The sequence below is a fragment of a genome, unplaced genomic scaffold (assembly GCF_019419815.1).
Source record: "Pyrus x bretschneideri cultivar Hongxiangsu unplaced genomic scaffold, Pyrus_bretschneideri_v1 Contig49, whole genome shotgun sequence".
NCBI lineage: Eukaryota > Viridiplantae > Streptophyta > Magnoliopsida > Rosales > Rosaceae > Pyrus > Pyrus x bretschneideri.
The window spans coordinates 1,704,078-1,719,964 of record NW_025999786.1 but is presented as its reverse complement, the minus strand read 5'-3'; the positions used below and the strand labels follow the sequence as shown (position 1 = coordinate 1,719,964).

At 36.6% G+C, this 15,887-nt stretch overlaps 1 protein-coding gene across 1 annotated transcript; it reads left to right on the top strand.

Annotated features, from left to right (window-relative positions):
* Window positions 1-10,218: 10,218 nt before the first annotated feature.
* Window positions 10,219-12,132, top strand: LOC103931349 (LRR receptor-like serine/threonine-protein kinase GSO1). Its single transcript, XM_009340811.2, has one exon. It carries the CDS (start codon window positions 10,219-10,221, stop codon window positions 12,130-12,132), a length of 1,914 nt encoding a protein of 637 aa, XP_009339086.2.
* The last annotated feature ends 3,755 nt before the right edge of the window (window positions 12,133-15,887 follow it).

The following is a 15,887-nucleotide window of genomic DNA, read 5'->3' as shown; positions in this document are numbered from 1 at the left end:
GTTAGCCCATATTCTTTGTTAACCCGCATTATCCTCACCTAGCCTAGATTAGGACCATCCTTACCCTTGTTCTTGAAGCATAGTAAGCAAGGAATTCCTTTTGATTAATGTGTTGCAGGAAATAAGTGTGGGGGAATTTTTATTGATGTGAGTTGATGTGCCATAGGCACGGCTAGAAAAAAAATAAAAAATAAAATTTGAAAAAGAGTTCCAAAGTATTGTTTGTTGAAGTAAGGGCCCAAAACAATGAATTAGGCCCGACGAGTTGTTTGAATCTCCCCTAATTGTTTAAAAGTTGATTTCTGCATTCTAAGGGAATTCTAGGTCTTAATTTCATTACTTTACTTATTATTGCTGAAAGAACTTTTGTTTATCCCTACCTTTCCTTGTTAGCCAATACCCCAAGCCCCGTTACAACCCTCTACTTCTATCTTGAGTGTTGTGCATTTCAATTGTGGAGTTTGAATTTGGTATGAGCATATGGTGTCACTGGTTCTCGCATCTAAGTAGTAGCATTCCATTCATGAGATCATATCTAAACACGTTTAATTACTCCAGAAAGTGCATTCTTTGTTATAACCTATGTGAGTACTAGTCTTTCATGTTTACATCAATCTTCTCACATATAACTAGTGTAGGGTGTGTAGTCAGAAAATCTGAGTAAAAATTGAGTGCATAACTAGTGAGGAATTGAGGGAATTCTCTAAGGCATGTTACTACATGCAAAATGTGTTTTAATTGATTAAATGCGAACTAGTGAATGGTGACTATGATTAAGTATGTGCTTGAGGGGAAGTAAGACTAAAAGCTATGTGAGTAATGATTTTTGACATGTCATGTTTCATTGGAAATCCCTGAGGCAACTGTTGGAAGGTTTAGGTTATGTTTTGTTTATTTTGTTTCAGCTTGTTTACTTTAGTTGTTTTGTTTTGCTCGAGGACTAGCAAAAGCTAAGTGTGGGGGAATTTGATAGAAGCATATTTATGCGCCTTAGTTAGCTAGTTCTTATGCATTTTTGTTATGTTTTCTTCCTTAAAGTAGTCTTTTAAGCTACTTTCATGTGTTTTCAGGTTTAAAGGACATATTACATGAAATGATGCAATTTGGAGCTTTTGGAGCAAAACTGAGCTGGAATGTGGTGTATGTAAATGGAGCACGAGGAATGAACGTGGTTGAAGGTCAAAGGAGTTCAAGAAATGAAGAAATGAAAGTGAAGAGCAAAGAAGTCGGAATTGGCAACCAAAGTTTCTAAAGTTGGAAGTTTCTATTCTTGGAGGTTTCCATTGTCGTGAGTTTCTATTCTTGGCTTTGGGCTTTTAGATGACTTAAACCCTAACTCTTTGTGGACCCTAAGCCTATGCCGCACCTAAACCCTAACCTTAGCCCATTTTAGAGCCATTGCCGTGGGCTTTAGGCCCAAATCCATGCATTAAGCCCTTCACCCTAATTCTTCCTCCAAATCCATGCATCCACATTCACCTAAATAAACCCTAAACTACATCCACTAAACCATCCATCCACCATAATTCCCATTATTGCCGTCCCCCCCACCATTCCATTCACACTTAAATGCCCATTATCCCATTTTTTTAGCTTTTAATTCCACACCATCCCATTATCATTTCCTAATCCATGCATCCACATTCACCTAAATAAACCCTAAACTACATCCACTAAACCATCCATCCACCATAATTCCCACCATCCACACCTTTTCCCTTCCACCAAATACCTTAAACAAACATCCATTAACACCCATTCTCTTCCTATAAATACCCATTCATTCCATTCACCAAATCATCTCATTTTCCATTGCAATACACAAACACTTCTCCTTCCATTTCATACCATCACACAACCTATCCTTAAACCTTGTGCTACAACAACGAGGAAGAGAAGAGTGCCTAAACGTTCATACAATTCAAGTTTGAGTTGTTGGAATGTTTAGGTGTTTCTTTGATTTCAAAGTTTCATTTTAATTCTCTTTGTTTTGTACGTATAAGGAATGGAAGAGAAGAGTGCTTAAACGTTCATACAATTCAAGTTTTGAGTTGTTGGAATGTTTAGGTGTTTCTTTGATTTCAAAGGTATGAGGAACTAAACCCCCTTTAGCTAGGGGGTGATTCGAAACTATGTTTATATTTGCAATATGAATTGATTAACTTTCGTTGGAATTTCATAAGTTGTGAATTCAATTTGTTTAACCGTTTGATTGATAACTTATTTATGAATGTTTATTAAGAATGCGCGCTTAATTTTCATGCATAAATATGACGCTAGAATATAAGTGATTTTCACCTAATCGTTATGAACTTATATTCACAAGTAGTGGAGGTTGCTTATAAACAATCGTGTTAAATGAATTCTTGGCACGAGTTTCATGCTCATCATAGTAACGAATGCCTCGTCAACACTTATAGTTTTCATAATACTTAATGATCTTTGATTGTATCTTTATTGTGCTGTTCACGTAAAGGACTTTTGGAGAATGTTGTGAATTGCGTTGCGCAAACCCATCCAATTCATTAACTTAAGGAAAACTTGACGGTTAATTTAAGCGGACCTAATTAATCCGGAGTGTTGAGTTTCATAATTTATCGAAAGACCAACTGAGAATCAATCTTGTATGCAAGTATAACATGTGTGGAGAAGAACCCCTTAGCTAGCCTTCATTCCATTCATTCCATCACAAATTCATATTTACATTCCGCTTAGTTTGTTACTTTGTTTTGTTATTTCAATTTTCGTCAAATCAAAACTTTTCCCCCCCCCTTTTACTTTCTTGTTCTTTAGTGCTTAGAATCTGTTTAGTTTATGTTTTAAAGTATTTTGAATCAAGCCATAATCTTAAATTCGTCCAAAATTAGTTTTGAGTCTTTTGGTTTGTCTTAATGTTTTAAATTTTAGTTTTGCATTCTTTGAGTCTAGTTTAGTGTTTTATATTGTTTTTACGTTCTTAAGTCAATTTAGAAGGTTTTAGCAAGCCCTCCTAATCCCCGGTCTAGAACGATCCCTCACTTATCCATTCTACTACAATTGTCAAACGAGGGTTTAATTTGAGTGTCAAGTAATTCTCACATCAGTATTAATAGGTAACGATGTTAAGTTGTGATTAAGATCTCGTTTGGTATTGTTTTTTTTTTTTTTTTTACTATAAACTGTGTCATTTTAAAGTTAAGCAGTAAAACAAGTATTTGGTAAAAGTAAAATAATCTGCTTATTTAAAATGTAATGGCCTTTAACCATCAACTTTTAAAAGCAGCCTGTAGGTTGCTTTTAAAAGTTAATTTAATAAAAAGCGGACTTAAGCCTTTAATAAATATTTTCAATTGCTGTAATACCTTCATTATTTTTTTTAAATGACATTATTTAGCCTTCCACACACATTTAAATTGACCGCTACGACCTACCATTACAAACACACCTTACACCATCAACATCATTACAACCACCATTGTTGTCACCACCATAACTATAACCATAACTGCCACCATTGCCAACATATCATTGTCACCACCATCATTGCCGCCATCATCACCACCATAACCACAACTGTCATCACTACCACCACAACCACCACCACCAACACTACCACCACGCCTAACACCATCGATACCTCTACACCCCAACCACCACATCCCATTACTAGCACCACCACCATACCTTCACCATAACCACAATCACTACAACCATAACCGTCACCACCGACACTACCACTGCCACCACCACCATTGTTACCTCTACACCTCAACCACCACATCCACTATTAACACCACCACCATGCCTCCACCATTGCTACTACTACCACTACCACCACCACTACCACCATTGTCCCCACCACTATTGTCGGCTTCCCAACTTCTACTACTATGTCCATTTTGTCATTGTATACAATTATATTACTTTTACACTAAAATTTACCGAACATTTTTACACTGTTTTTCTTACTCACAACACTTTTAAAATATAGTTAACCAAACGCTCATCTGCTTTATTTTACAGCTGATTATTCCTAAAGTACAACATATGCATTTTTTTTTTAAAGTACAGCAATCCCAGACTGGCCCTCAGTGATGAAATTTAGAAGGACATGTGTCAACAAATGAAATAAGCCATAGAGAAGCACATGGAGTTCTAGGTGCAGAAGATTCGGACTCCTCTGATCAAAAGTAGGACCCTTCATGAACTTTCCGTAATCTCATCTTTGTAGCATTCCTGTGCCATTATTATAAAACAACGTGTCAAAAAGATGAGGTGACAAGTTCATAGAGAGTCCGACTTTGAGAAAATCTCTTTAGCATTTCTCATTAAAAAAAAAAATTAATGGAATTTTGCAGGATCCAAGGATGCTAGCACCAATTATTGTGAATTGGCATCAATACATGATGGAAGGATTGGAATTTTGTGCAATAAGGGAGGGCAAGTGTGCCGAAACAAAAGCAGTCCGTGTTCCTTGATGGTTTGCATCCAACGGAAGATGTGAACGTTCAAATAGTAACCAAGGCCTTCGTCTCTTCCCTTAAAACTGAAGTTTATCCCACTAATACTAAGCGAATGACCAAATGCAAAATATAGGCTTATCATCAGATCAGATCAGATCAGACTCTCCAAAATATATATGTATGGACTACTACTATGTATCAAGTTGGATTATGAATCTAAGTATGAACTTAATTAAAATATACGAGTCGAATTAATTTGTAATATGCTACGTTGTTTTCTATTACGTTTACAATAAATGTGTCGATAATATTATCAGGTTTGGATAGTTTAGTTTAGACTGTAGTTTCTTGGATTAAAAACTCGTCGTTAATTGCTAAATTGCCCCTAAGGTCTCATTTCATATGAACGATTTGATTGGATTGGAATGGATAAACAACTATTTTCAAGGTATATTAAAAGAAGAAAGGAAAAATGTGTGGCTAACTTGGACGCGGGAGATGGATTAATACTCGATAAGAAAAATTATCCTATTCAATTCTCCCCAAAATGGGAGGATTAGAAAGGAGACGTTTTCTTCATATCTAATATCCTCATCTAATCCCTTGGAAACGAAAAATCATTCTCCTTTATCTTCAAATATATCGAATTTAGAGGGTTATCTATTCCAATCCAATCATTTGGAAGAAATAGGAGATGAGAAGGAAGACAAAGCATGAAAGGTGGGGGTGGAAAAAAGGGCAAGAGGGGAGTGAAGAAACATAGGGGATGAAGAAGTGGGAGGAGGACATAGGGGAGGAGGGAGAAAGGCTAGAAAGAGGCATGAAGGGCTGTTGCCGACACCAAGTTGGAGGAAGGGATTGCAGTTGTGGAACTCCTAAATCTAGGGTTTTTTTTTTTTTTTTTTTTTTTTTTATTAATTTTTGCGAAGAAGGCAGAGGATTTCGAGTGGTCTTCCATAATAATTTAATATCGAGTTCGTCATTCAAATCAAGAGGATTACTACTAAACCTTAAATACCATATAACATAAAAAGCCAAACTTTAGACCATAAGAAGTAGAGGGGGAGTAAGTAAGACAAAAGGAGGAAAATTATAACAGGATTGAGGCAAACCGACCTTGGTCATTCCAAAAGTTCCCCTCCCTCTGACCCCACTCTCATCTTCAGCTTTGGAGATTGTAGTATATTCTTTATTGAAAGTTTTTTTTCCTTTTCTTTTTTCTGCAACAATAATTATAACTGAAAGTTAAAAGGAGGAACTTTAACGAAAAACTTCTGGTACTGTTCATTTTAAGAAAAAATCATATTTTTACACTAAAAAGTCAATCCTGGTACTATTTACTTTACCCTTTATTTAAAAAGTCAATCTTAGTACTATTCACTTTACCCTTTATTTTGTCCTTATTGTTAAAACTCAAAGTTTTCAAGTCATGTTCATTAGTTTTCCTGCAAAAGATGCCTTCTCTCTTTGCCTCCGCCTCCCACAGTCACTCCCTCAAAAGAAAAAAAAAATGTTCCTTTCCTTCTTTTAACACAAATATATTATTCCCTTGTGATGGGTTGACCACTATATTAAAAACTACAGTGGACATAGCCTCGTTTATGGATGAACCACTATATATATTTGTATTAAAAAAAAAATATATATATATATATATATATATATATATGTTACAATCCATGCGCTAAAGAGTCTCTCATCTAAGGGTGGTGAAACGTGAGTCAACGAGTCTTCCATCCAATAGTGATCCAGTTCATGATCAAAGAGTCTTTCCTCAAAATCATGACATGGCAAACATAGGACCGGGTCACACAAATATCCACGTCAACACTTTTTTTTTTTTTTTCTCTCTTTCGTACCAAACCCCTAAGTTTCAAGTTGGTTCTCTCTCTCACTTGTATCAGGTAAGATTTGGGATGAACATTTGCCCTTAGAAAACTAAAATCTGGCCATACTGAATCGACAGTACATATTTATTTATTTATTTATTTTTATTTAACACTATCATATTGAAAAGTTTAATGTAGAAATATTGAATTGGTTGAATTCGTTCATAAAGTAAACTTTTTATGTATACATCACGAGCATTGTGACTCAAGGATTAGCACTCTTTAAAAAATAAGAAAATCTAATTTACATATAAGTATAATACTTGTGGAACAAATAATCTTTGCGTGCTCACGGTTCACAGCTCCTGAAAATGCAAGAAAATCTGTAACTTAATGACATCCGAAGGACAAGTTTGGCCAGTAAAAGGATGAAAACAAAGTTTATGAAGCTCTTTGGGTCCATCTTTACGCGCTCACGGTTCACGTAAAAAGTTTAATTCACTATGTTTGGTGTGAACAAAAAATACCAAATTAGTAGCCATATATGTGGTACGAAGGTTCTCACAACACATAGCCAAGATTTTTAAATAATGGGGTCATAATATCAATAAAAAATAAAAAATAACTTTTTTGGGCAATTACGTTGAGCACCTAATAGTCAACTGCCAATTCCTGTCAACATATTCCAAAAGTTTATGCCAACATATGTCGACAATTACTATTATTTGTAGAGGTTTGCCGATAGTATATGCAAGATACTGTAGAGTAATGTTGACGACTGCCAATGTTTTACAACTAAAGTATTTCATACAAGAAGAAAAAAGAAAAGAAAGACAAATATGATAGGAGAAAATAGAAGAAGTAGGAGGAAGAAGTTGTAATTTAATTTGCTTTAGTTGTTTATAAAGGTCAAATACAATATAGAAACGAACCTATCTTATTAGAGTCAAAGACAATTAATAACCCCATATTAACTTCGTCACTGTGCATAATAGTGCCAATACAAAGCAAGATGACAGAGCTCGCGTTACAAATAAGATAGATGTAAAATTTCAGCACAAGCATGGGCCAAGATACGATACTCAGTTTGACCCAAAAAAACTTAGTAGGGCTCCAGGAGATCAAGTTCGACCTAAGAAAAACTTAAAAACTCCGAGGTGGAAGGTTTTAAATTTTATTCTTGGATTGAGGAGGAGACGTCGTACTCCTTCCTTGTAAAGTCACAAAATATTTTCAATACTATTAACACATAATAGTGCCAATGCAAATAGAAGTCTTCATTTAGTAATATGGTTTAGTGATATTCGTCTTCATTTGTAAATAGAAGTCTTAAATTTAGTTCTCACCAAATACGAATTTGAACCACATTATTATGGTTAACCCAATATGAAGCTTCGCTGATTCCTCATCTTTTTAATATTAATAATATCGTTTGTTAAAAAAAATTTTGAAGTTGATATTCTAATAACAAATTGATTGGGATATGATGAGAAGACCAAACTGATTTGAATCCATGTCACAACTTCTACTTATTTAGTCCTACCTTTAACGTATTTTTACTTTTCTTCAAAGCAGCATATGTTTTGCTAGGGTTAGTCGAATTTCCATATCATTTCCTCAAAAGCTGGTCCTCCTACTTCTAGTCAAGCTTTCCACAATCCACACTTCCACGGTCCACGCCCATTGAGGGAAGGGGAATGAGAAGACAACATTACTCAAACTAGTCTCAGTTCAGCTCGAGTCTTTATGTAGTAAGTCAACTGACGTGATCCACCTGCCAACGCAACCCCTCATTCACGGAAACTTATTCCATCCGGCACCCGGAGATGGCGACCATGGGTTGACGTGAGAGGGGGGTTAAAGTCTAATTGTGGGGTAGAGGTGGGTCTCAAATTAAAGAGTGGTGGGCCATGAGTTGTTTTTTATGTCTAGGCTGGATTTATGAGGTGGTCTGTGGGAGTCGATGGGTGCGGTTTGGTACGGTTTTGAGTGAAATTGTAATTGAAATTGAAATTTTTTGCGGTGAGGTTTGGCGGGTTTTGAAGCCAAAACTGAAATAAACCCAAATTGTTTGGTTCAGTTTGGTGCGGTATCAAACAGTTTCAGTTCGGTTTTTGAGAAAAGAATGTACAATTTAAAATATACACCTATTTACGCATAAGACAGTCTTATTTTCCCAATATATTAATTAATGAACCTGCAGCAAAAATGTTAAATAAAAAAAAAGCAGCAAAAAACAGCGTAAATGGATCAAATGCTCAGATGTTGCAAAAGAAAACAAATTAAAAAATGAGCCTCTCTGACCAAAAAAACCAAATTAAGCTTCTCTGACCATATGCAAAGGAATTCAGAGATAGATTTGTCTAACCATATGCAATAGTAGCACCAATCTACAACACACAAGCATTAAAGAAAGTGTATATGTATACATCTTTCGTAATGCACAATTTGTTTAAGTTATATATCAAGATAAGCATTGTTAAGCTCCTAGCACATCTATTTCCTTAAATTATTGACGGGTCATGCACTCATACAGATTCTATCATGTGTTTTAGAATACTTGTAGATTTTAAATATACCAAATTTTAATTACGATACTTGGCAAACTCCAAAGTTTGGAGTCCAAACAAGACAATTGTGAACCGAATCAATGCAATATAGTAAAATATGAACTAGTATGAGGATGTGAGTAAATAAAGAAAACAAAATCCAAAGAGAAGCAGGTGAAAACAATGGAGGGTGGTTCCTAAAGAAATTAATAATTTAGAACTTAAATTGATACTTGGGTGGTTCCTAATCTAGTTCCCCTTTTGATTCACAAACCCTATCCCTAAAATTAATTATAAACCCTAACCCAGTACCCCTTTTGAATCTTTGATTCAAACGAACCGTAACTCTAAAATTAATTTAATTACAAATTATTAACTAAACTAACTAACACAAGTTCTAAGTTCTTACCATATTAGCTAGAACGAAGAGCAGGTGATTGATTTGCCAAGTCTGCTTTGCAGAGCTTTTGACTTGCAGAGTTCAGGGCTTGCGGATGAAGGGGATCTGGGGATGCAAGTAGTGAGGTCACAAAGATGCAAGCATCGAGGGCACTGATGTCGACCGTGGAAGAGATGAAGATGAGTTTTGAGAGAGAGATGAAGATGAGTTTTGAGAAAGAAAGAGACAGACTGATGTATCATGTATGGACTCGAATAGTGGTGCAAATTTGGATGACGAGTGTAGTTGAACTAATTAAAACATAACATTCAATATATGGTGCAGTTTCAGTTTCGATGGGATTTTGAAACCCAAAACCAAAACCAAACCGTTTTCTTTGCCGCAGTTCGGTTTAGAAACAACAACCGTTTCAAAATCGCAAAACCAAACCGTTTGGTGAGGTCTAATTCGATTCGTGTTTCGGTTTCGATTTTCGGCTCCAAGTGCCCACCCCTAGTGGTTTGGATGCCGGCCCTAAGAATCTCTCCTCATTCACGCCTAACATTTCTTCTCCTTTCCACAAATTTTCATAGACGAAAAACCCCCACAATTTATTTTTTTAATTTTTAGTAGCAATAACAAACTTGACTTGGAGAAAGAAAGGGGCGCGCTAGCTTACATTGGTGGGTTAGATGGTTGTTAAGAGAGAATAATCAATGGAAATTGAATCCACACCATGATGTATAAATATGATTGTTTTCCGTTACTGATACAATGCCATTTGCAAAAACCTGACAATTTAATTTCTTCTCACTTATCATTATATAAAATCCCTTATGTTTTTCTTTAGTACTGTCTTCTCCCCTCTAACAATATTAGTCCCTGACATGCATGCATACATGCATATTCATAAAGAAGAAAATCAGTCCTAGAAATCAATCTTTTCCTCGGATCCCTGCCATAGATTTCTTGATTCAGTGCATGTCATACATCGTAACATAATAGCCTTTATCCCAAAAATGAACAGGTATGGCCGCCAAACCACCTCCCTTGTCCTGTATTTCAACTTCCATTTCTTCTTGTCCTTGTTCTGCTACCATCCTCTTCCCATGGTCTTCTCTCAACTCTCCTCAAACCAGAAAACCGCCATGATCCATCTCTCCAACAACCTCAACACTCCAACTAGAGTTGTTCCATGGGACGTCAACAAAGAACCAAACCCATGTTTGTGGACGGGAGTTCGGTGCAATCCCCCGACCAATTCATCCGTCATCCAGATTTCTCTGTCCGGGTATTCTCTATCTTCCTCGGACTTTCTGCCCCTCGTTTGCCGGATTGAGTCACTGCAGATTCTAGATGTGTCCTACAACCGTCTGACCACAATTCCGTCTGGGTTTTTCTCAGATTGTGGAAAGCTAGGTGGGTTAAAGCTGCTCAATTTTAGTGTGAACAATTTGGTGGGTCGTCTGCCCGATTTTGTTGGGTTTTCGGGGTTGGAGGCTTTGGACTTTGCTCGGAATAACTTGAGTGGAAACATTGACTCCGAGTTGGACGGGTTGGTCAATCTCAGAAGCTTGAACCTTACCTTCAACCGTTTTACTGGGTCTGTTCCAACGCGTCTCGGAAAGTCCAAGGTTTTGGAGGAGCTTGAGCTTTCTATGAATATGTTTGATGGTCCCATCTCTGTTCAAATTGTGGGATATCAGAATTTAACTCTCATTGATCTTAGTGGAAATCAGCTTTCCGGGATTGTTCCTGCTGGAATCGGAGAGCTCTCCAAGTTGGAGGTTTTGATTCTTTCGGCCAATAAGTTATCCGGCGGAATCCCACAAAGCATTTCCAATATCACCAGCCTCTGGAGATTTGCGGAAAATTCTAACAATTTCAATGAGACGATTCCTGGTGGCATTGCAAGGCATCTGAAAACCTTGGACCTCAGTCATAATAACTTGAGTGGGTCGATTCCATCGGACCTCTTGTCATCATCGAATCTGCAGACACTGGATTTGTCGAATAATAGATTGGAGGGACAGATACCGCCAGTTGTATCTCCGAGCTTGGTCAGGTTGAGACTGGGAAGCAATTCGCTCGATGGTGTAATACCTACCGCGACGATTGCAACACTGAAAAAACTAACATACTTGGAGCTGGAAAACAATAACTTGACTGGATTGATTTCTCCTGAATTGGGTGATTGCCGGAATTTGGCGCTGCTGAATTTGGCTCACAATCACCTGTCCGGGGCTTTACCAGCAGATTTGGGTAACCTTGGCAGTCTTGAGGTCTTGAGACTTGAATCGAACAATTTGAGTGGTGGAATTCCAATTCAAATTACACAACTACCCAAGTTGTCCGTTCTGAATATCAGCTGGAATTCTCTCAACGGCTCAATACCACCTTCAGTTTCACACATGCGGAGTCTTATTATCATGAACTTACAAGGCAACAAGCTCAGCGGTTCCATTCCCGTCGGTATTGCCTCCATGAATTCTCTGATGGAACTCCAACTTGGAGAAAATCAATTAAGTGGTGACATTCCAAGAATGCCGGCGAATTTACAGATTGCTTTGAATCTCAGCAGCAATCTTTTTCAAGGACCTATTCCGGAAACTCTTTCGAGGCTCAGTGGATTAGAAATTGTGGATCTCTCAAATAACAAATTCTCAGGAAAGATACCTGATTTTTTTACTGGAATGGGAGCCTTGACACAGTTGTTACTATCTAACAATGAGCTCTCTGGAGAAATTCCGGATTTCGCTTCTTGGGTCATGGTCGACACAAGTGGGAACAAGGGTTTGACTAACAGAACAACAAGAAGCACTCCAACCCAAACGGAGAAGAAAAATTCATATGCAGTTTTGACAATTGTTCTTGCAGTTGTAGCAGCTGTGATTACCTTTGGAGGAATTGTTGGTTATTTTAATTATATTTAATTTTAAAGATTCAAAACTGATTATTGTTTTATTTATTTTTAATATTTAAGAGTTGTGTTTTGTTTGAAGAGTCATAATCCCTTTACGAAGGGGTATGAGAAGTTCTTTAAATAAGAAACCTCAGGCAGAAAACAGAATACGTTAAAAATTATTCTGTCTCATTCACTTCTCAAATCTTTGTCAGTGAATTTACATTCCTACAATTTCTGTTTTATAATTCTTGGACAATTGATCACTACTTGGCAATTCCGTCTGCCGTTGACGTGCATAACGAATCAGATATCCTGTAAGGCTTTGGGTTGTATCTTTGAGTTGTAGGCATCATCATATCCTGCACGTGAAGAGGCGTCTACAACTTTAGAGCAGCAGCTTTTTCTCTTCTTCCCTTTCAAACCAACACGCCCAACATTTTCTCTTCTTCCCATTCCCACAACGTTTCCATTCCTCTAAAACCCCATAACCCAAACAGACATCTCTCTGCAATTCTCTCTCTCTCTCTCTCTCTCTCTCTCTCTCTCTCCGACCTCCTCCTCCCACCTGAAAATCACATAAACTTTATATACAAATCTCCCTTCATATTTATACATAAAAAAAGAATCAATTACCGAAATTGTAAAAGCATATGACTAAAAAGTAAAAACTGTCTTTTAAACAGAATGGTAAAAGCATATGACTAAATTGTAACAAATGTTTGAAGAATTAGTAGACCTCTTCTTCTAGCTGCGTTATCATAAATTCAAGTCCAATAGTGTACGCCAAAAATCGCAATTAAAACACAATTTCAATATAAAAATTAAATTAAAATCGACTTAATTAGTAATTTATTTTGCCAATATCATTTTAAGTAAATGATTATGATGATGTAGAGGGGATTGAATCGATGGAAACAAAAATTAAGAGTGATGAAGAATGAACTGAACTTACAGTTTTGCGGAATAAAACACTCAAAGTTAGAAGTAGGAACGAAAACATTCAAGTTGTAACTTAATCATTGAGACTATTATTTCTGTTCAATTATTTGTTCACAGGACGGGGGATTTGAACTTGACTTCTTCCAACATTAGGAACAGAATAACATGAGAATATCACGGGATGGAACACACCAAACCAAGACAAACATAAGCAACCGTGGTATTCACCGGTGACCGCTCCCTTGGTTCTTCTTTGCTTTCGTTTTGTTTTAATCTTTTTTCTTTTGGGACCCCATCGGGTTAAATTACTATACAAATGTCGGTTCATTGGCATCTTTGTACTCAAATCATCATACTAAAGATAATATTTTCAAACAAACTACAATCCCATTTTTTATCACCAACTTAGCAATCTCAAAGTAAGATAGCACTTCTGCTTTCTATAAAACCCTTTTCAAATTAGACAATGCTAGGGAGATCAAATTTTTTAACCAAATTTGCAAACCAAATGATGTGTCACCAATAGGAAATAAGCACGTCAATCAACTCTTAAGTAATAATCCACATCATTTGGTTGAAAAATAAATTAAAAAATAAATCGTAATATTATTCATAGGGAGGCTGTTTTATTCTTGGTGCACATATTCTCACATCGGCCGTATTAGTTTTTTTTTCTCTCCTTCTAGCCACTATATAACAAGGGCTTTGGATAAGGGAAAAGAGACACCAAGAGGAACAATTTTTCTGGCTTTATTTGTTTATTCTATCATCAAGTGAACATTCAACAGAACTCATCATGTTCATCAACATCAGCCATGCATTGTTTATTTGTTTCACTTTTATTTCCTTGTTAAGCTAATTCCTCGATATTCACCATTGATGGATCATTAGAGCTGTTGACCCTATGAGATTCAGTGAATGAGAATTTATTGTGCTAAGAAATTTACCATCTGGCCTCCATATTTACCCAGTCCCCCACTTTTCTGTATGATTATATCAGTTTACCTATAACAACGTAAGTTTGCTTACATTTCGCATCAATGTACCAAAACAACCTACAAAAGTTAGGTTAGTTAAACCAAACATAGAAATCAATCATGTTTATGCTCTTTGGTGCGGGTTCAATCCACACCAGTCTCCCCCTTTTCCAACAATTTAACCCACTAATGCGCTATCATTTGTAAAAAAACCAAACATTGTTTGTGTTTGGGCCATAAATAAAAATAAGGTCTACTAGGAGGGCAATATATTTTTATTCACTCAAAGCCACGCAACACGGCCCACTAACTTCAAGGCCCAACCAAGATCCTATCCTAGGGCTCGGGCGACTAACTCACATAACTCCAAAGCCATTCGACGATTCCGACTCGACCCTCATCAAAGCTCATCTTCCATGCAGACGACCAGACCTAGAAATATCTCATCTCTTTAATTGTCGATGAACACATCATTCGATGAGCTAATGTCATTGCAATAATCATGGGAAATGCCACAAGACAAAGCTAAAGACCACCATCCAGGAATTACAATCATTGTCAGCGGCAAATGACCGATCTAGTCTTACTCCAGCTCAATAAGAAGATTGAGGCTGCTCTTTCCCCCATTGCCTATAAATAGAGCCAAAGGCTCAAGCTCTGGACCTTTGTCAAATTCAATCTCTACGATTATGCAAACCTCAAGCAATTCTTCAATCAACCCAACTGCTTTTCAGCATAACCTAAATTGATCTTTAGCAAAACCTCTAGTTCTTTAGCTACAATCTCAAAGTCTTCCTTCAAAGTATACACTACCTACGATCCCTGATGTTTGAAAAGCTTTTACAGCTCTGCCACCCCGTGGTATAACTCGATTCACGTGCAATTCCAACCACCCTAATCACCTCTTTGAGGCATTGTTTCATTTTTACAGTAACCTCGGTGGATTCCTTTAACATTATCTTGTCCTGACATGGCCTCAATCTTGCTGGAATTTACTACTTTCTTTACATTTTCAAGTCTTATTAACTTTTCAAGTCATGTAGGCTGGCTCATTAGCCCAGAATCACTTCTATAAAACGTTTTTAATCTTGATTCCATCATGAAATGATTACATCCAATTTCCTGGTTTTACTTTCATTTTCAGTTATTACTTAGGCATACATTTATTTCGCACTGGATTTGAAGTCTTCATTCACTCAAGACATAAGATAGAACTTAATCGAATTAGCATCCTATTTGGTGCACATTCAATTGGTTAAGAAGTTAGATCTACAAACACAACATAACCTTATACACATTACTCTCTATTGGCAGCCTCCAACAGTGGCACGTCCATTCTTTCTTTCCCTTGACCCATCTCGTGGTACTAAGACTGAAAGTAACACTCAAGACAAATACATGTTGAACACAACCAAAACTCCGTCCGAATTTCGATACCAATAATTAGGCTTAATCTACTAATTACGTTCGTACAGTTAGCTATATTAACTTTTGCATGTCGTATTGGTGCGTTAATATGGAACGGTAATCAATTGCATTGACCCTCATCACGATAGGGTGGGTGGGGGGCTAAACTATTGTACCAAATTAGAAAAGCACAAAAAGTGAGATTGCAGCACGAAGACTTTTTGTTTCTTTTATCTTTTGTTACTGGAACCATTTGGTCCATTTCTGAATTGAACAAGAATTGATAAAATGAAATAAAAAAGATAAATGAAAAAAACTCTTAATTAACGCGAAGGAGATTCAAATGAGCTATATATACATAAGGTTTTGCACATAGTCGTGTTTATTTTATTTTTTGAGAATGTATTGCGCATAAGTTTAATCAGCATGCAAATAATTTGTAATTCAGTTGATTAAGAAC